The sequence below is a fragment of the Herpailurus yagouaroundi genome, unplaced genomic scaffold (genome assembly GCF_014898765.1).
Source record: "Herpailurus yagouaroundi ecotype Mexico unplaced genomic scaffold, PumYag 159, whole genome shotgun sequence".
NCBI classification, from domain to species: domain Eukaryota; kingdom Metazoa; phylum Chordata; class Mammalia; order Carnivora; family Felidae; genus Herpailurus; species Herpailurus yagouaroundi.
Genome location: NW_024412400.1, coordinates 30,052,913 through 30,074,094, shown reverse-complemented (window position 1 = coordinate 30,074,094; position 21,182 = coordinate 30,052,913). Strand labels below are relative to the sequence as shown.

At 50.8% G+C, this 21,182-nt stretch overlaps 1 protein-coding gene across 1 annotated transcript in view; it reads left to right on the top strand.

Annotated features, from left to right (window-relative positions):
• The first annotated feature begins 4,264 nt into the window (after window positions 1-4,264).
• The window catches only part of RAB6B (RAB6B, member RAS oncogene family), a 61,723-nt gene continuing 44,805 nt past the window's right edge, over window positions 4,265-21,182 (top strand). The window contains exon 1 of the mRNA XM_040480230.1: window positions 4,265-4,661. Within this exon, the coding sequence (XP_040336164.1) occupies window positions 4,592-4,661 (70 nt within the window). The 5' untranslated portion in view covers window positions 4,265-4,591. The remainder of the gene's footprint in view (window positions 4,662-21,182) is intronic.

The window sequence follows — 21,182 nt, the reverse complement described above, 5'->3', positions numbered from 1 at the left end:
CTCAGAGAATCCCCACTAAACTTTCTTGCAGTGCTGGTTTAGTGGTCACAAACTCCTTTAGTTTCTGTTTGTCTGGGAAACTCTTTGTCTCTTCTTTTATTCTGTATGAACAGCCTTGTTGCATAAAGAATTCTTGGCTACACATTTTTCCCATTCAGCACATTGAATATTTCTTGCCACTCCTTTCTGGCCTTCCAAATTTCAGTGGACAGATCTGCTAATCTTATGTGTCTCCCCTTGTAGGTTAAGGACATTTTGTCCCCCGTTGCTTTCAAAATTCTCTCTTTATCTTTGTATTTTGCAAGTTTCACTATGATATGTCATGGTGTTAACCTGTTTTTGTTGATTTTGAGGGGAGTTCTTTGTGTCTCTTGGACTTGAATGCCTATTTCCACCCACAGATTTGGGAAGTTCTCAGCTATAATTTGTTCAAATAAACCTTCTTCCCCTTTTTCCCACTCTCCTTTTTCTGGAACTCCTATGATACAGATTTGTTTCATTTCATAGAATCACTAAGTTCTCTAGGTTTCCCCTCATGATGTAATAATTTTTTTCACTCTTTTTTCAGCTTCATGATTTTCTATAATTTTATCTTCTATATCACCTATTCTCTCCTCTGCTTCTTCAATCCTCGTTGTCACTGTATTGCATCTCAGTTATAACGTTTTTAAATTCAGCCTGACTAGTTTTCAGTTCCTTGATCTCTACAGCAAAGGTTTCTCTGGTGTCTTCTATGCTTTTTTCAAGCCAAGGTAGTAGTCTTATGACTGTTCTAAATTCTTGTTCAGATATATTGCTTATATCTGTATTGAGCAAGTCCCTAGCTGTGATATCTTCTTGACCTTTCTTTTGGGGAGAACTCCTCTGCCTTGTCATTTTGGCTGTTTCTGTCTTCTGCGCATTTTAAAAGTTGGTTAGGCTTTCTGTACCTGAGAGGACTGCTATATTAAAAAAGGGCCCTATACACTGTCCAGGGGCTGGCACTTCAGGAAGTTTTTCTAGTGCATGTAGTGTGCAGTCTGCTGTTGCATCTTGGCTGCTCTTTGCCACTGGTCAGTCCTCTGCAGAGCTCCTCCTTGCTTGCAGTGGGGAGTGTTTGAACCTTTAACTAGGTGTGCTTTGATTTATTTGTTGAAGTAAGCCTGCCACACTGTCTCCCTCCAAATGTGGCGATCTTTCTGCCACCTGTGGTTGGTTTCCTGGGTGTTCAAAGTGATCTGACCTCAATACAGCTGTTTTTGAGAAACAAGGAAAACCCAGGGTCCCCCTACTTCTCCATCTTAACTCATCCCCAGTGATGGAAATGTTCTATACCATGACTGTTTGAGTGACAACACCCTAGCTGTGGCATTTTACTATAGCTTTGCAAGATGTTACCTTTGAAGGAATCTAGTTAAAATGATACACAGAATCTGTCTTATTTCTTACAATTATTTGTGTATCTACAATGATTTCAAAATATAAAGTTTAATTTAAAAAAGTATGTATCACAGCAAAGGGCTGAGAATATCAAGACTTTCTTGAAGAAAATAAAAAAACATAGGTGAAGATGTAGAAATACATGACCTGAGGACTATCTTTGGAAAACAGTTTGGCTTAAAATCAAAGACATATTTCTTTTTTTTTTTTAATGCTTATTTATTTATTTTGAGAGAGGGAGAGAGAGAGAGAAAGAGAGCATGAGCAAGGGAGGGGCAGAGACAGAGAAAGACAGAGAGAGACAGAGACAGAGACAGAGAAAATCCTGACATGAGACTTAATCTCACAAATTGTGAGATCATGACTTGAGCCAAAATCAAGAGTCAGATGCTTAACTGACTGAGTCACCCAGGCACCCTACATATTTGATTCTATACCTCAGTTCATCTACTTGATAAATATCTTGGAAAAACGTCTCCCAGGTGCATTAGGAAGCACATAAGGAACATTCATAGCAGCATTTGTAGTAGCAGAAAGAAACCTCTGTGTGTTTCCCAATGTTAATTTCCTTGTTTTACTAATGTATAATAGCAATGTGAGATGTTATCATTGTGAGTTAAATGTATGATGGTGATGTAAGATGTTATCACTGTGAATCTAAAGTTATTTTAAATTAAAAAACACCCTTTTATCTGGACACATTTTACTGAAAATGATTTAAAACTGTATTTAAAAACTGTAAAAAGCATACAGTGGAATACTAAACAGCAATGAAAACAGAAGAACCACAGCTATATGCAGCAACAGATATATCTTAGGAACATAATGTTAAGAAAAATGCAAGTCATGGGGAGACAATACAGTTTGATACCTTATATAAAGTTCAAAGGATGCAAACAAAAGTATTGTCGAAGGACATATCCAAATGTGATAAAACCAGAGTTCTGCAATTCTGCTTTGAGGAGGGAAGAAGGGAAAAGGGCACAGGGGAGGGAAACAACTAGAGATCTCAAAAGTACTGTAACTTTGAGGGCTTGGAGGTGCCAAGACAGGCCTGTGTTCCATCCACCCCCCGCTACTGCCCACCACCTTGTGTGCAGAGGACCAGGTGATCAGAGAAGGTATACGACTTGCCCAGGCTCACCTAAAAGATGCTACACTTCCTGTCACATCTCAGCTTCTTTGTCTTGCCACTGACAATGTCCCCAGTAAAGGCTGAGAGGGTGCAGGAAGACAGCACCAGGTGGCAACTTGACCATGATTCCTCTGGAACCTTGGTGGAGGGACCACTCAGAGGTAGGAAGGGCTGCGGCATGGGAGCGTCTTCCAGAGCCTACTTCAGCCCCATGCTGGATACAGTCTCCTGAGAGAATGAGAACCCCAGAGCGGAAGTACAGTGGGAGTTTGGAGGGTCCCCCTGAGCCTGATGCCGGGCACAGTGGAGTAGATATCCCAGAGTGCTGGCCTGCAATCCCTGAGGCTCCAAACCAAAGGTGACTGAGAAATAGAACAGCTGTTCTGATTTGCGTTCTAGACATTAGATCAAATGTTCTACAACTATTTAGTAGGCTCTCAGCTAGATCCTTGAGATCCTATAGTGGAGTTTCAACAGCTGCTTTCATGGAACTCACTTTCTAGTTTTTAAACAAGCAATGAGAGAGGGGCTTTAGGTCAACAAACCAGGGAGACACCCCAGTCAAGCCCTGTAAGTCAGAAAGTGGGTAGCAAATGTTCCTTGGTAATACCTGGGGATTAAGATTGCTTCTCATTCTTTCCTTCTCTCTGCACGCGCGCACACACACACACACACACACACACACACACACACACACAGCCTGTTCCCAAATTAATGTTCTTTGAACCGCTGTAAGGAAGGAGGTGGTAGGAGAGTAGTAGGCAGCTTTGTGAAACCTGCATTAACCAGAATGCCTTACCATATGGCTGTCCTGAGAATGCTTCTAACACTTGGGATCCCTTGTTCTCACCCACTCACAACCTGTCCTTTGTGCCTCAGTGGGCCAGTGACATACAGGGGGTAATGGAAGGCCACTCCCGGCCTCTGGGAGCGCATTGTCCAGATACAACTAATTGCCAGGGCAAGCAGTAGTCTTGTCAGCCTGGTGGCCCCAGGGTCAAGAACTCCAGAGCACTGTCTGGAGTCGGCCACACTGATATTCCGGACGTCATTGCTCCTTCTCACCCAGGGGACAACAGACTTAGGGTAAAATTCTCTGTAGGAGAGGTTGGCTTCAGAAAGGCACACCTTGGACTGGTCCTCTTCTCTTGCTGGCCAGGTCTGAGGTGACACCTATGACCCCACAGAGGCACCCAGAGGAGGGATCTGGACCTAGAGAGGGGAGGGCAGGCTAGAGGCCCCACGGGGTGACAGTGGAGCCAGTCTACCCGCACATGGTCCACCACACAACCTGGCTCTCCCCCAACCTCCTTTCCTTTCTGTCTTCTCATAAGGCCGTGCATCTGCGGCGTCGCGGGAGGTGGAAGAAGGGACTGGCATCTAGGTTTTAAAAGACCAGAAACAAACGTCCCCTGACAATTTCTCAGTTTCTCCTGTCATTTTTCTGGATTCAAAGGAGGGGCAGAGTTAAGAGTGGGGAAGACAGACGTAGTGGGGCAACGAGAGACGGCCCGATCCGGGGGTCCCCCGGAGGCCGGGCCAGGCGGTTCTCTCCCGCCGAGTGTGGGCTAGCGGTGGGCGGGCGGACGCCCCCAGCCCCGCAGCGCCGCGGGCCCCGCATGACATCAGAGGCTGGGGAGCGCGCAGAGCGCAGGCGCCGACCGAGGAGGGAGACGGGAGGGGGCCGCGGCGCGCGGCTCGAGAGAGCGCTCCTCCGCCCCGCGCGCCGTCCCTGCGCCCCGCTCCGCCCGCGCCTCTCTGTCCGCGCCGCGCCTCGGGCGTCCAGAGCGCGCCCCTCGCACCGCAGCGAGCGCCGCCCGCAGCAGCCCAGCCCCAGCCTCCTCCTCCTCCGCCGCCGCCGCCGCCGGACACGCAGCCGCAGGCCGGGGCCGGGACGCAGCTGGGGAGTCAGGGACGCGCGCAGCCAGCCCTTCCCCCTCCGGCTCCCGCACCGCCGGCCGCCTCCCCTCGCCCTCCTCCTCCTTCCCTGCTCCTTCGCTTCTCCTCCTCCTCCTGCACGGCCCGGCTGCCAGCACCATGTCCGCAGGGGGAGATTTTGGGAACCCACTGAGAAAATTCAAGTTGGTGTTCCTGGGGGAGCAGAGCGGTAAGTACCCCGCTTATTCTCTTGGCTTGGCGCCGCGCCGAGGCGACCCCTGCCGCCAAATCATCCGCCCCGTTAGGGCCCCGGCGCCGGCTCGGAAAGGCCCCTCCAAGCCCGGGCGGAGGGGAGGGATGGGGATGTGGGGGTCGAGGCTGGCTCGGGCGGGGCCAGGCAGGGGAGGGGCCCGGGGTAGGGATGGAGGGGGCGCTGGGCCCCAGGTGGGAGTGAGGGTGGGAGGTGGGGTGCGGGGCGAGAGCTGCGGGGCCGGTGCGGCGCGGCGGGGGGCCGGAGGGCGGCGGCTAGCTCGGCGGCGCCGGCCGGGGCGTGAAAGCGCCGGGCTCGCGGGCTCGCTCGCACTGCGGCACCGGCTGCGGGCGACCGCGCAGGTGGAGGGGTGCCCGCGGGGGCCGGGAGAGGATTGGCGCCCCTCTTCGGAGAACGAGGCAGTGCCGGCGTCTGGTCGGAGGGCTTCCTGCGGACCCTGCCGGACCCATGTTTAATGACGGGCACGTCCGGGCCCTGGAGCCCAGGGCCGCGGGGGAAGGCCAACACCTGTCTCCTGTGGAAGGAGCAGGCGCAGGCTGTAGGGGAACCGGGCGCCTACCTCCCCTGGCCTGCGTCCGACTGGGCACGGAAGGTTCTAGACGCTACCCTATGCCAGCGTGCGTTAGTGTCTCTCGGGCTCAGGGTCTGGGCGAGGACAGCTAGGGTTCCCTGGTGCGAGGCCGATTTGGGGGATGGTACAGGGCGCCGCGCACCAAGAGGCGGCGAAGCCTGGCGCTGGGCAGAGAAAGGACCAGGCGACACGCCCTGCCTGGCTTCCCAGCACCCCTCCTGAGAGCGTTGTCGGCGGAGGAGGCTTCCCACCCCCACCTCCCAGCTCACCGCCAGTCTTGGGGGAGGGGAGGTCACCGTGGCAGCCGGCCAGGGGCGGGGGGGTGGGGGGCGGGTTGGGGGAAGGAGACAAACGGCTTCCCTGCCGCCCAGCAGCCTCCCCAGGGAGAGCATCTCTGAAACCCGGGTTGGCCCCAGGGTGGGACGACCAGAGTGAAGAGTGTGGACCCCTCTGACACCTGTAGGAAGGAGTGGTTCTCAGTGCACCTCTCCAGAGGCCTCTCTCCTGGGGCTGCAGAGGCGCAGGCTGGGCCTTGCCCAGCTCACCTCAGGAAGAACGTGGTTGCTGGGGACAGCACCCCCAGCTCTTGTTTTGCAGACCAGTCCAGTTCACCTGGTTTGGTGCCTGTCTGTACAAGGAGCTGAGACACAGGCAACCTTAGGAGGACCTTGTGGGCTCAGGAAACAGTGCTACTGTGGTGTGTGTACATGTGGGTTGTGAAGGTCGCATGGCAGTCTCCTGTGTTGCTGCTCATTACCTGAGATGGATGGTTGAGAGAAGGATGTCAGACATGGTCAGACCCTAACACGGGGGTGCATCCTGGGGCCAAGCAGGGCATTTCAGAACAAGATCAACTGAGCCAGCCAGTCCTGTGCCCTGGACTCTGAGTTTCTGATTTTAATAGAGTCCAGTTTCAGAGCTCACTTTTCCCATGCTGGCAGGGATTTCAGGGGTCTTCACATCCCAGTGCTTATGTTACCCAGCCCGGAGCCCTGGGAGAGAACTCTGAAGGGATCAGGCATCCTGGGAGTTGAATTCCTACGTGCTTTGCCTTGAGCAGAGTTTGAGGCCTCTCTGAGCCTCAGTTTCTGCCTCTGTGAAATGGTTGCTTGAGGGCACTTCTCTTCCTCCTCCGTGTTTCCCCTGTGCCTCTCAAAGGGCCTGGACCCTGGTAGGTTCTCAAGAAACATTTGTTTATCCCAAGTCTGAACTTGCTTCAGTAAAGGACCAGGGCTTTGATAAGACTGTCTCTTGTGAGTTTGAGTGAAAACTCTGGACTCACTCAGAATCTCTTATGGGTTGAGGTCCCTGAGGAGCCTTGCAAACCCCCTTTGTTCCTAAATCACAGAAATGAGAGTTTAGGGCCTTAGAGATAGAGCCCCCACCTTGCATGTGTAGATTAGAACTCTGAGCCCAGGGGTGGGGAGGGCTTGGAGAGAGAGAGAGCCCCCATCCGTGTGTTGCTGGCACTTCTGGGGCTAGAAACCACATCTTCTGTTCCCAATCATTAATGTTGGGAATCAAGATGACCTTGAATTGGGGAAACAAAGAATTGGGGAGCCTTCCAGAGTTGAGGTGAGGATTGCCATTCTCTGACCAGACTTGTGGCTGGGTTAGGTGACCTAGGAGGAATGCTGGGCTATTTGGCTGGGGGCAGGGTTTGTGGGCCCTGGGAACACAGTCATTAAGACAAAAGACTGCCATCAGTGAGTTTGGCTATTGGCTACTCTAGTTCCTTCTGGCTGGGATCTCTAGGGCCCTGAGAAGCCCTGAGTATATCATTAGTGGGTTGTGTACCTTGTATTCTGCATGGCTTTTGGGACCCCCCAAGTTAGGTGGGGATCATATGCATCCCTGAGCCTGATGGGATGGGGGGGGGGGGATTGCCTTCATAGCCGTTGCTTCTGTCTTGCCTGCACACAGTTTTGTGTGTGTTGATCCTTTGTGTCACTGCAGTCTCTGCAGTGCAAGGAGCCCCTGAGGTCTGGCCCTCCTGCCACCCTGGCTCTCCCTCTCTATGTGACCTCGGAGGGCCCTCACCTTCTATACCTGGGACACTTGGGCCAGCTGAGCTTGACAGAGCCTTCTAGAGGAGCATGCATGGGTCTTCCTATATAAGCTGACTCCCTTGGATAGAGGCCAGGGGAAAGGGCTGGAGGGATGTGGCCTTCCCTTGTTTCCTGTGCCTGCTATAGTGGTGGCATCTCCCTAGACCAGTAGATGAGGACAGCTAGATTCCAAAAAGGAGTACCCAACCCGAAGCCCAGTAATGAGAAGAACACCCTGAAATAGATAATCCCAAGAGGGCATCAAGCCTTCAAAGATACCAGGGCCTGGTTTGAGTGGGAAGACCTTAAGGAACCACTCTAGAGAGAACACCTCTAGCCCAGGAGAGAGCCTTCCTGGCAGCAGAATGACGCTGTCCCCTGGACCATGGACTACAGGCTTGCTGTCTGTGTCAATCTGGCAGGGCGTGGGGTTGTGGAAAGTGTGCTGTGGATCTAGAATGAGTAGATTCTTTGCAGTAGGAAGGCTGTGCAATGCTGCTGGTGTTCAGATGGCTCTCTCTGGGCCTTTTGCCCATGGCCTTGTGCTGATGGCAGTGACAGGGGATGGTGTGGAGGGCGAGGCACACTAATCTCAACTGTGACTCTTGGTGACATCCAGCGAAGAGAGGCATGAGCAGGTGTCTTAGGAAAGAGAGGGGGCCTGGGGGACACATGCCTTCCTCCTAAGTTCAGACGGCATTCTGTGGGGGTTTAGGCTTCCTTCAGTGCATCTGGGTGTGTGGTGGGGACTAGGGATGTGGGATATCCCTGTTGGGTGTTCTAGCCTCTTCTGATCTCCCTTCCCTTTGACTCCTCCTGCCAAAGCAGGAAGATTGAGGGACACCACAAGTTGGGTCTGTGTTCCCAGGCTGAGGCCAGCAGGACAGCTTCTCTCTCTGACCTGCCTTCTCCTTGTCCCTGGCAGTTGTGCTCTGGAGGTGCCATCACAGTGAGCATGATGGGAATGGCATTCTCAGAGTATACAACACAGTGACTGTGCACACAGCTTTGGCCATTTAGTCATTTGTTCACTCATCCCTCTCCCCACCCCCACCCATCATTCTCTCCTTTCCTCCTTCCATCATCCATTTATTTATTTAGTCAGGCCTTTGAGTGTATCCCTGCCTCCCGGAACTTATGGTCCACTGGGGACTTCAGACATTTGTGGATATAATTACAGTAAAGGTCTGTGCAAGTGAAGACAAGAGAACAGCTGCTATGGAAGCACACAGCACGGCGTCCCACCCACCTTTGTCGGCAGGTGTCAGAGATGGCTTCTAAGGCTTCAGAGGAGGAGATGCTTCTGTAGGCAACTGGCTGGTGCTCCTTTGGTGGGCTGAGTACAGGGAGTAGGTCTTGCGAGGGGCCCACCCTCTCGAGGGAGCTTTGTCTGTTCTCCCTGCTGTGGAGAAGAAGTGTGTGGGGGTAGGGAGCAAGAGGATGAGGGTGTCTGGCTTGCCAGTGCTGAGGAGGGGCTATCCCCGACTGTCATCCCATTCCTCTGGGTTAAGGAGTCTTCAGTGCCCCTCCACTGCCTGGAGGGCTCCCCCTGCCCCTCCCAAGGCCTGGCTCAGCCTGACCCCTGCCCTCCCACCACACACCACCCATAACCACATAGGGCGCCCTTGGTTGGCCTGGGGATTGTATCTGAAGCCCATCCCGATGTCTCCTTCCCAACACCTCCCAGATCCCCTCCCTCTGCTGTGCCCAGCCCACCTGGGCGCTCACCATGGAGTAGCTTTGGTTTCTTTCTGAGCATTTTTAAAAAACTATCACATGTTGCCCCATGACCTGTCTGTTGTCTCAGTTATTCTGGATTTTTAAATGTTTATTAGCTTTTTAAGAAACAAAACCCCTAACTGAATTTTAAGCCCCTCAAATGTGAATTTAAGCACCTGAGAGGACTAGATCTTAGTTCCTTTCCCCTTCTCCCCATCTGCAGGAGACTTTTGCTCATTAAATATCTGGATTTAAAAATGATGAGATTATCCTCACTGTTTGATATTTACTGATGGTCCATCAGTAGATTAAAAGTGAGGGGAGTCAAGGCAGTTTGAAGCAGGATTCTTCATCCTGACACCTGCTGCTTTCTCAAGCTAGGAGATTTTTACCAGAAACACTTAACAATCTTTCACACTGGGTTGAAGCCTTTAGCCTTGGTTGTGCCCAACCCATAGTACATCTCACAGAAGGTGAAATTCTCAAGGGACTCTTATCCCCACCACCTTCTCTAAAGAAATAAGAGAAAGCAGTAAGGCCACCAGAGGTGGGAAGGAAGGGATATGCCCAAATGGGATGTTGCCAGAGTTCACTGCGAGATTGGACATAAATCCAGTTGCTCTGTTCCTCAGTTTCTGGGTCTTGTTTTTGCTCCTCCCACTTTTCTCCTTCCTTTCGTCAGTGTCTGGAATGATGGCGGGGTACCTTGGATGTGGGCCCAGAATGTTGGCTTTATTTGTTTAAAGAGGTGTGCATGAGATGAGAAAATCAGATGAGACGCCATGATGAGAATTAACCTGTACTTGGTAGAAGACAAACGTGGCACCCTCCATGCTAAGGGTCAGAGACAAGAGAACTAACCAGAAGAGAGAAATGAGACCGTTAGATTATGTTCTGGCTATGCAGATGTAATAGTACTGTCTTTTTTGTGATCCCATTATCATTTGCAGCCCCCAAATTATAATGAATCCCACTAAAATACAACAAAATAATCTCACTGTCCTTTTTTGCTTATAACATCCATAAACTCAGCCAATGAATATTTAACTTGGTAGGTGTTACCTTGACCTTGCAAACTCCTTGGGGGCAAATCTGAGGGTGGTACTATCTGTGTCCCATCCAGGCTGTGAAGTCTCTCTGTCCTTTGCACTCTGTGTCTTGCGCTGTTGCTGAATGAATGAACCATTGAATGTGCAGTGCTGCCTGATCTTAATGTAATGACTTAAAGAAATTATTGGGCAGAACCATTGATCAAGGTGAGAAAAGATTAGAGTAAAAAGCAAAATCCATAGACATCAGAGGTGAACTGCTAGAAAAACTGTGCTGGGCATTTTCTCAACTGTCCACTATCATCCTTTTCCATTTCTCAGCACAGAGAAGAGAAGATGGGGGAGGTTGCCAGGGAGAAGTATCAGACTCACGTTGAGATGGGCAGCTTTGTTAGAGCCAAAAAGGCCCCAGGAAATGGGGCCCCAGGCAAGGCCTGAGGGCCCTGAGGCATAGGCCAGTCTCTGCTGCTTGGGACTCAGAAGGAGAGGAGAAAGATTCATAACACCTATAAACTCCTAGGGGTTCTTTATTGTATCTTAGGGCTTGAAATTTCCAGCTTTCCTTTTTATTTTCATAACTTTTGTCCTAAACTAAGTGGGATCTTGTTTTAAAAGTAAACGTTCACTGCTATGAGTACTTTGTCATTTTGGTGAAGTGATTTATTTTTAGTAGAAAAACAGATTTATTCTGGTCTCTTGGTAACAAGACCAGTGGGAGCCCAGGTGACTCAATCACGTGTCCTGGGCCAGGCACCACCTGTTCCCAGGTGGGGGCCTACCCAAGGGACAGGGCAGGGTCCAGGAAAAAACAGATGATATCCTGCTCCTGAGGGCAGAAAAAAGCCTTAAAAGCAAAGGTTACTTCCAGGAAATGCATTAGAACACTGGCCACCTGATGCCCCATAGTTGCTGTGGGTAGTGGGCCAGGGAAGAAGGAAGACTTCAGTTGTGTGCGTTCTGTGATAGAAATCACAGCTTTCTTCCAAGAGCTGGATGGACAGTTGGGGAAAGGGCATGATGCCTTAGTGGGATTTCCCCCAGAGAAAGGGACTTCCAGCATTAAGTTAACCAGCTCACCCAGCTTCCCCTGTGGCTGGAGATGAGGTGTGAGGGCAGGTCACAGAGGCTGGCCATGAGCTGGGGCTTTATTCTGAGGGAAGTGGGGAGCTGGTGGAGGATCCTCAGCTGGGGAATGGCTCGGTCACATCTACACCTAGGAAGGATTGTTTATTCTAAGGTTTGGAGAGGATGATGGGAAATGGAGCTAACCTTCCTGGGTTTCCGTGTTCTTCCTCCAGTTAACCTCAGATGGCATTTAAGAATACACTCTATGCCTTAGGCTCCACACAGGGCACTTTTCTTTCTGGCATCTTGTGATAGATGTGAAATTCTCCTTGTTTTGCATGTCAGGAGACAGGGGTTCAGGGAGAGCAGGTCATGGCCACAGACTTACTGCTAGTGTGAACCTAGTCCTTGAACCCATAGTCCATGAACCCAGGTCACTATGAGAAGCACATAGTGATCTGTTGGACCTCATGCCTCAAAGGCAGGCTCAGGCCCTGTTGTGGGGAAAAGAGGACAGAACACTGAGGCCTTATAGACAACAGGTCTGCCATAAATGTCTCCTTGGGAATCATGTGCCAAGCTCTTTGCTGAGGAATGGATCACAACATGGGGGTGGGTGGGAGGAGGTCTTTGATTCCCTTAGGCTGGTGAGAGGGCACTGGGGCCCTGAGCAGAGAGGAGGGCAGGGGGATGGCTCTAAGAAGCAAGCAGTCTCTCCAATCTGATTGAGCTGGATTGCATATCAGACACTGCATTCTTACATAGAATGAACTGCTTATTTGGGGTGGTTTGAAGGGAGTTGGTTGGAGAGGATGTGGGGCAGTTAAAGCCTTCCCAAGTCAGTCCTGCACACCATGGACAAGATGTCATCTGGGTTCTAGCTGAGAACTAAATCCTAGGAAGGGAAGAACCAATCAAACTAAGTGGCTGGTTCCCACCTGCTCTGGGGTAACCCTTCTCTTGGCCTCATCCTTCCTTCAGGCCTGGAGATATCAGGACCCGGAGACCCTGATTCTGTTTGGGGTCAACCACCAGCAGCCTCTGTGGTTGGATAAGCCCACGGTGTTCTCTGGCTTTCTCAGTATATCCTCGGAAGCTGCTGGATGGATGACCACTCAGGCTGATGGAGCTCTAACTCTGGTCCTGTAATTCACAGCTAGCTCAGGGTATGATGCCAAGTCAGTAACACTCTCATCCTGGAGATTGCATTGCTGGCTAGAGAGGTCAGAGAAACTGCAGAGATGAAGGCATGTAATCAGGGCCTCTGCTAATTATATCCCCCCAAACTCCCCTGGACAGTCCCAGTGCAGAGTCCTCTCCAGTCTGCTACCTCTTTTTCTGGGAGGCATTCTTGGCCCTCTTCCCTGGTGTGCCCCCAGGGCTCTGTGGCTCCTCTCTTCTGACGGTGTGTTTGACTCAGGTTGCCAGGCAATCGGGATGGGGCTATCCTGCCCTCCCTGCTGGCGGGCAGTTATTCCATACCGAGGACCTTTGGTGAGGACAGCAGAACAGGTGACAGCTCCCAGGTACCCCTACTCCAGGATACTTCTTTCTGCAGCCAGGTGGGTGTGTGGTAAGCAGAGAGGGCTGGGAAAGGGCTGGCACCAACAGGGGTGTGCAGTCACCCCACCAGACCAGCCCCAGCTCCTGCTCCAGCACCATCACTTACTGGTGCTCCTAAGCCCTGCACTTCTGCCCCAGCCCCACTTCTCACTCTCTGGGTGGTGCTGGGATATAACAGGACCACCATGTACTCATTTTTCTCATCAGACAGCAGGACAATCCTTACCTTGTTGAGGTTGCATGAAGATCTAATACATCAGTACATGGCGCACGGCGAATGCTCAAGTGATAGGTAATTTTGTTAATGAAACAGTGACAGCAATCCCTCCTTTTATAGATGAATGAGAGAGAAGTAGGGTGGAGGTTTTGAGAATCACCCATTGGTCCTCTTGTGTAGTGAGCTGCATAGCCTACATCCTTGTGATCTGATGAGTGGAGCTGTGTACCCATTTTAAAAACAAAGAAAGTGTGTCTCGAAGAAGGAAAGGCTTTAGCACAGATTGCAGGACCCAGAACGGTTACTGCTAACTGGGAGGAGCTCCCAGGCCTCTGACTCCCTGGTTGGCATTTTTCCACTGCCTGTCCCAGCAGAATTGGGACAGATTCACCTAGCCTTGCTCTGCTGGGCCCCCACAGCTGCTCCCAGGAAGAGCACCTCATCTTCACGGCTCTGTAACTTCCCCAAGGACAAGGAATGCAGCCTGGGTAGACCACAGGGGCTGAGGCTTTGCCATGTTGTGATTAGAACAGTGCTTGGTGAGGTAGGCAGGTGATAAATCTCAGCCAGTGTTAATGTGACTATTAAAGCACACAAGCAAGGCTGTGGGTGTGGTCTGCTGGGGGAGTCAGGGAAGGCTTCCCAGAGGAGGTTTTGCATAGTGAGAGGGAATTCATAGGCACACAAGGGAGGCATCTTGAGCGGAGGGCCCAACTATGCCAAGGTTGGGGGCTGGGAGGGGCTTGGAGCTTCTGGGGGAATTGGGTGTAGTTCAAGGTGACTGGACTCTGGCGTAGGTGTGGGAGGTGAGGTTGTGAGCATAGTTAGAAAAAATCATTGAACCTGGAGAAGTGGGCAGGTTCAGGCCTCAGAGAATCTTGCTTCTACACACAGGGTCTGTGTCTTCCCTGCAGGCAGTGGGGACCCCCGGGTGGTTTTGACCAAGGAGGGACATGCTCATGGATTAGAAGACAAAGATGAATATGGCCTGATTGGAGGCAAGAGATGCAGGCAGCCTGAGCCAGGCCATGCAGGGAACAGTCAGAGAATGGAACACAGAGGAGGGTTTGTGAGCCTGAGCTTCCAGCTCTGAGATTTAGACCTCTGGGTACATAGATTTTATTGGTTCTTTCTCTATGTGGTGAAAACTTTGGGGCAATGAAGGGTGGTAGGGGAGGAGCTCCTGTCCTTCTCTACAAGGCCACGCTGTACTCAGATGTACCCAAACTGGCCTCCCTGAACTCCTCTGTCCTTCCTGCCTCCACAATGCCCCGGGTCCCCTGACTGCTTCTGTCCGCCAAAGGGGTGCTCCAGGGCTGCTGGCTGCCCTTCCAGACTCTTCCCCTCTGCCACCTGCTCAGGTTGGTTATTAGATAACTGTACCCCTAGCCTCCTGGTCTTTGGGTATGTGAACTTGCCTGCCTCTCTGGTCATTGGGTGTGTGAGCTCCCCTGGTCCTTTGTGCAGCCTCTTCTCACTCCTTCCCTTTCTGGGTTCCTCTTCCAACAGATGCTTGACCCACTGTCTTTGCTTTCTCCCATGGATTCCCTTGCTCTTCTCTGATGAATTCTAGCTCCCCAATACGCTTAGGGGCCTGTGAAAACTTGAGGGAGGGCAGCATTATATAAGGGAGAGCCCCTCTCCCTGACTTGGAGACAGAAACCCAACCTCAAGTGGCTGCACAAAAAGTGAATGGCAAGAGCCAGGGAGCCAGAGTAGAGGCAGGGGACTGCCATCCTGAACCCAGCCCTAGACCAGAGAGGGCAGCCTGTTCAGGTCAGTTGATGCAGTCCCCTGCCCGTGGGTCAGCTCATGGTCTGTTCTCAAGGACTGAAACCTCACCCTGCAAAGCCCTGGTGATCCCTGCTCCCTGTCCCTCCTGTCTTCTGCTCAGGTGGTGCCCATGCACGTTACTCAGCACCCAGCTGGGTATTCCTTTGTCAGTGTGGCTAGTGAGTGAAGAATATCCTAATTGTCAGTAATCAAGCACATTTTAGTCACTGCCCATGGCCCCTCTGAGCAGTGCCAGATTAATCATCTGAGGTCACAGTGGGTAAGGAGACCCGTCCCCTTGCTTGGTGCTCAGCAGAGGTGTCACCCTTGCCTGGAGTTGCTGGCCTGGAGAAAAATAGACCCCGAAGCTGGCCACAAGCAGCTCAATGCAGCCTTGACCATTTGAACCCCTTCTGGTTCCTCCATTGCCCCTACCCCTGGGGCAGAGGCAGGACCAAGAGACCCATCCCTGGTTCAGGACTGAAGAGCTGTGATGGTGGCCTCCACACGAGAGACAGGTCCCACTGAGGATTGTGTGCTACTTTGGAGACGTGGAGAAAATGTTCTGTTCTGACCCTGTTGATGAGCAGGGAGTAAACACTGTGCAGAAGAGATTAAGTGAAGCATTTAGAACAAGTGTTTCTTGTTTCCCCATCCAGTGAAGGGAGAGGGCTAGGAGGACAGAACGGGGAAGGGAGAACCATGGAAGTGCTGAGATGGGGAAGGGACGTGCTCTCACCAGACACAGATGGACCTAGGTGTGCCAGTCACAGGGCTTGTGGGCCAGCACTGGTGCCTTGGGAAAACCAGGGTGGTTTGCAGCTCTGGGCGGCAGTGCCGTGCATCCCAGGTTCTGTCCAAATAGAATGGAGGGCTGGAGGTTCCCGTGGAGGCACTGGTGTGTGCTGGGTACAGGAGTGAGGGGACCCATTCTGTGTTCGGGTCGAGGACAAGGTGAGGAACCAGGGCTGTGGCTGCTGCTGTGAGGAGGGTTGAGGACTGCCAGCCAGGTAGAGCCGGAGTGGAGAGAAGGGCTCTTACCTTGTCCTGGGGGATGAGAGAGGATGTTCAGCAGCACCAGTGCTCCAGTGCTGGGCTTCAAGGAGCAGACGCACTTTTGTCCCTCCCTCCCAGAGTCAGGTAGGCTCTGCCCCACTGGGACCCTGCAGTTCCCAGCTCGGGCGGCTGTGAGTAGGGTCAAGTCTTGGGACCAGGAGATCTTTGTTTAGTTCTGCTCTTCTCTGAGTAGAGACCACCTCTGAGAAGGCTTCTTTTTAGGGAGAAAAAAGGCTCCTCCCAAATTAGTCAATTTTTATGATTGAATGCCTATAGCGCCAGGATCCAGCAGTTCTCTGATTCCAGTTAAGTCTCCCCTCCCTTCCCCCACATCCAGCCAAAGCACTGCGGCTGCTGCCCAGATCGGAAGATAATACAGTCCTGAAAAAGTGCCCAGCTAACCTCCCACCTTGGTTCTCTCACATTTACGTCAGAAGAGGGCAGAGCCCAGCTCTCTCCTGCCTCCATCATGCAGCAGAAGGGCCACTCAGCCAGCGTTCTGGTCTGGAGAGCTCATCCATCCACCTCAGCTTGGGGAGGGCTGGATGTGATGTGCAAGAACTGTGCAGAGCAGTGTGCAAATGCACGATGTAGTCGACACAGCAGGGGCCCGGCTTTGCCCCCATCCCCCCCAGCCTCTGTCCCAGGCCATCTTTTAGCTTCTGCCTTGAGGCAGAGAGACCCATGAGAATCTGCTGCAGGCGACCAAGCCACCTCACCACTATAGGAGAGGAAGCAGAGACTGAGTGAAGAGTAGAGGTGGTGTCTCTTAGGAACGTGTAAATGGTCGCGGCAGATGCGACCTCAGGTGATGCCGAATGAGTCATGCCCTTGCATAGCACTCCCCTTGAATGCACATGGAAACTGAGGCTTGCCTCTGGCCAGTATGGTATGGCAGAGGTGATGGGTGTCCCTCCCATGGTTATTTCTGCAGAAGACCCCTCTTGCTGGCCTTGAAGACATGAGCCGCTATGTGTGAGAAGCCCTGTGAGGGGTCATGTGGCAGAGAACTATGGGTGGCCTCTAGGAAATAAGAGTGGCCTCTGGCTGGCAGCCCCACCAAATTGGAACAAGCCACAAGGAACTGAATTCTGTCAACAATCACAGGAGCTTGGAAGAGGATGCCAAGCCCCAGAAGGAAGTGTAGCCTTGCTGATACCATGATTACAACCTTGTGAGTCCCTGAGCAGAGGACCCAGCTAAACCATGCCCAGACTCCCGCCCACAGAAACTGTGAGATAATCAGTGTGTGTTACTTTAAGCCGCTAAGGTTGTGGTGTTTATTACACAATAACCAATAACTACTACAGATGGGGTGAAGATTTTCCAGGGAGCAGACACCTTAGCGATGCCTTTGTTTTGCAGACAAGGAGATAGAGCATCTAGGAAGGGGCCAGGACCTGCCCCAGGTTAAGCAGCTGGCTGAGGCCACCCAAAGCAGATAAGAGGGAGGCCCCTGGGAGTGGGGTCCTGTTTCCTGCTCTGCTCTTGCTCTTAATTCATGTGGCCTTGAACAAGCCCTCTTGCTCCCTGGGCCCCCAGTTTTCTTGTCACATGCTGCATCATGTCACATGTCAGGACTGGATCAGACTTTTATCTAGCTGCTTTTTTGCCATGACTTGGTATTTTGCGGCCACTCAGATCTGTATTCCTTCTAGAACCCAGGCTTTTGTTCCTTAGTGCAGTTTACTCTGTGCTGCTCCTTGGCACTTCCTGTGTTGCGTGTTGCTACTGGGACTTTAGGAGGCTGGATCTCCTTGTCCTGAGCACACTTTGGAAAGCCCTATGGGCTCAGAGAAACCTCTGAAGTGGAGATCTGACTGTGAACCAGGAGAGATCCTGTCTGACCATGACCCTGGTGCTCTATGATTCTGGGCAGGTAGCCCCCTTCTCTGACCTCACATCTCCTCAGCTCAGTGAGGGACTTGAGCAAGATTAAATCTAGAATCCTTGATGACTCATGCCACTTCTGGTGCAGCTTTTGAGAGGGCTTCTTAGGGAACCAGAGCTTGTGGGATGGGGACTGGATGAGCCTGGCTACCATCTCCTTGTCCTGGTCCCCAGGCGTCCAAGTCCAGAGGGCAGACCTCAGTATTGACTCAGGTCCCGCTGTTCCCTCCCTCCAGCCTGGCCCTCTGGCCACCCCAGTGCCTGGCCAGCAGTTGTCCCTGATTCACAAGGGCTGGAGACACAGTGCACCTCTACCTGCTGGGTGGTCCTGTACCCACTCCCAGGCCTAGGGTCCTGGATATCTAGAAGCCTTCTCTACCTCCATAACAATGATCCCCATCTCTCAACTTCACCAGGAAGCCATCCCCGCTCCCCAAGTGCATTGTGAGCAGGTGACCTTGAGTCACCTCCTGAGAGTAGGAGGAGGCTTCTTTCTTTTGACGTAAGAGGGAGTCTGCATGTCCAGTCTTCCGCCTACAGCTGGCTCTAGAGGTGCAGGGGCTGGGATTGTGCCTGGTTGCCCCCTTGTCAAAGCAACAAGGCGAGCAGCAGTGGGCAGGCTGTGTGAGAGTATACACAGGAGAGAAGAAGCCATGGCCAATGAGAGTGCCAAGAACAGTTCCCTATGCTCATGGAGACCTCAGAGACCACACCTGTGGATGTCCAGCCCAGGGGCTTCTCAAGGGGGCTGGAGATCCAGGAAGGTTCCCTGCTTACATTAGCCTGCACTCTGAACTGCCACCTTCCCTCTGCCTAAACAAGGTTGCTCTCTTGGCCAGACCATAGCAGTGCCATCATGGATGGGTGCTGGGGGTCCATTGTCACAGGACCACTCTCATTAGTCCTCAGCTGACAACCTGTGAAACACATGCCATGCCTCTCAGCACTGCCTGCCCGTTCTCACTACCCCACCCTTCTCTCCCTGTTAGTGAGGCTTTTACCATCAACAACACCAGCAATATGCTTCAGGAAGAAAGGATAAACATGAGCATGTATCCTACTTTGCCAAACTCCATGCTGTGGATGGGCCAAGAGCTCCTATCAGTTAAATAAACTACCAAATTGCATTAACACCAGCCTTGTCAAAAAATCAGCTGCTGGTGGGAATTTAGCATGTGCTCTCTCCTTCTCTCAAACAAACATACATATCCTCACTATGAATTCATTTTTCATAGCACCTGTGCTGCTGCTCGGGCATGTGGACATGACTGGCCTGTGTAGGGTCTGAATGGAGTTAGGCTGAGTTTCAGGCTGTTCTGCCTACCCCACCCTGGCTCTCCAGGGAAGCCATGCCAGAGGGTAACTGTGTGTGCTGTGTGGGGGCTGTAGCTGGCACTCAAAGCTAGCAGGTACTGGTGCTGCCGTTGGGACCTGGAGGGGAGACCCTGCACCTTTTTGAAGCTGATAGGAGTGTTTGAGATGCATCAGTGAGGCAGAGAAGTTCCTGACAGCAGGTGCACTAGTTGTGGTCAGGACCAGCTCTGCAGTCCACACAAGCTGTATGGTCAGGTCTCAGGTGGTTGTCAAGAGGTCCTGCAGATGCTGTCTTGACAAGGTTCTTAGTTTCACAGCTAAGTCACCAGGGGGATTGGAGAGTTCCCACACACACTGCAGGATTGACCATGCTGGATTGACCATGGCACCTGCTGGATGGACCATGCGTGTGTGTGTCTCTGTGTATGTATTTGTATGCATCTCGGTGCACGTGCACATGTGGTGGTTACACATGGGTTCTGCCCACTGAGCTGATCTGTCCAGGATTGCTCAGCCTCCTGGCCCATGGTTAGAAGGGTTCACAGCAGCTTCCCAGCTAGGTTCTGGTTCTGTAGAAGACTAAGTTGATGCCAAATACACTTACATTCTGGTTTCTTAGGAAAGCATCATGTGGACCAGAATGTTTAATAAATCAGAACAAGCCATTTGCTGAATGTGCCAGGAATCTGAGAGTCATGGATGTGTGTGTGTATGTGCATAATTTTTAAAAAATCACCATATTTTTTCTTTAACTTTTTATTTTGACATAATTTTAGGCCTTTAGGAAAGTTGCAAGAATAGTACAAAGTGTTCCCATGTGTGTCTTTCACCCAGAATGTTAACTTTTTACTGCTCTCGTAGAATTCATAATATGAGAGACGATGGTAGGCATTTCTGCCCACATTATACATATGAGGAAGCTAAGCCTCAGAGAGGATAGTAACTAACCCAAGCAAATAAGTGACAGAGCCAGGATTAAAATCCAGATCTCTCAGATTTTTAAGTGCATGTACGTATGAGTGTGCAGGTGTCCTCCTCTGCCCAAAGAACTTTCTTCCTTGTGTTGTGGGTCTGCTAGCAGTGAATTGTTTTGGCATTTGATTCCTTTTTTCACCTTCATTTTTATTTTTATTTATTTATTTTAAAATACTTCTAAATGTTTGTTTTGAGAGAGGGAGAGAGAGAGAGCACATGTACATAAGCGGGAGAGGGGCAGAGAGAGAGGGAGACAAAGAATCCCAAGCAGATTCCAAGCTGTCAGTGCAGAGCCCAGTGAGGGGCTCAATCTCACCAACTGTGAGATCATGAACTAAACTGAAATCAAGAGTCAGACACTTAACTGACTGAACCACCCAGGCATCCCTCACCTTTTTTAAAAGACTTTTGCTAGGTATAGAATTCTGTGTTGACAACATTTTTCTTTTAGTACTTCAAAAATGTCACTTCATTTTCTTACAGTTTGCATGTTTCTGACAAGGTAACAAAAATTCTTTTCTTCCATGTTTTTTTAGGTCTGTGATCCAACCTACTGTTGTTATTTTTATTTACAAAGCCAATGATCTTTTAAAGATGTTTTTCAAAGATGATATTTTTAAGTCCCAACATGGGGCTTGAACATACCATCCAAAAATCAAGAATTGCATGCTCTACCAACTAGCCAGCCAGGCACCCCAAACATTTTTAAATAATATGAAAGAAATATTACATATTTCACCATTATTAATCATTTGTTGTGTTCATCATTCCTTTGTGTAGATCCACATTTCCATCTGGTGTCATTTCACTTTTTCCTGAGGACTTCCTTTAACATTTCTCATTGTGAGAATCTGTTGGTGATGAAATCTATCAGTGTTTGAATGTTTGAAAAAGTCTTTATTTCATCTTTGTTTTTGACAATACATATCTGAAAGTTATTAACCTCGAGTTTTAGGTTAATAGTACTTTATGGATTTTGCTCCATTGTCTTCCTGCTTGCATTGTTTCTGAGGAGAAATTGCTGTCTTTTTATCTTTGTTTCTATGTACATAATGTGTCTTTTTTCCCTGGCTGCTTTTGTGATTCTCTATCACTGATTCTGTGCAAATGGGTTATGATGTGCCTTGGTTTCTTTTATGTTTCCTTTGCCTGGGATTCATTGAACTTTTTGGATCTGTGTGTTTAAAGTTTTATTCAAGTTTCAAATATTTTTAGTGATTATTTCTTCAAATATTTTTC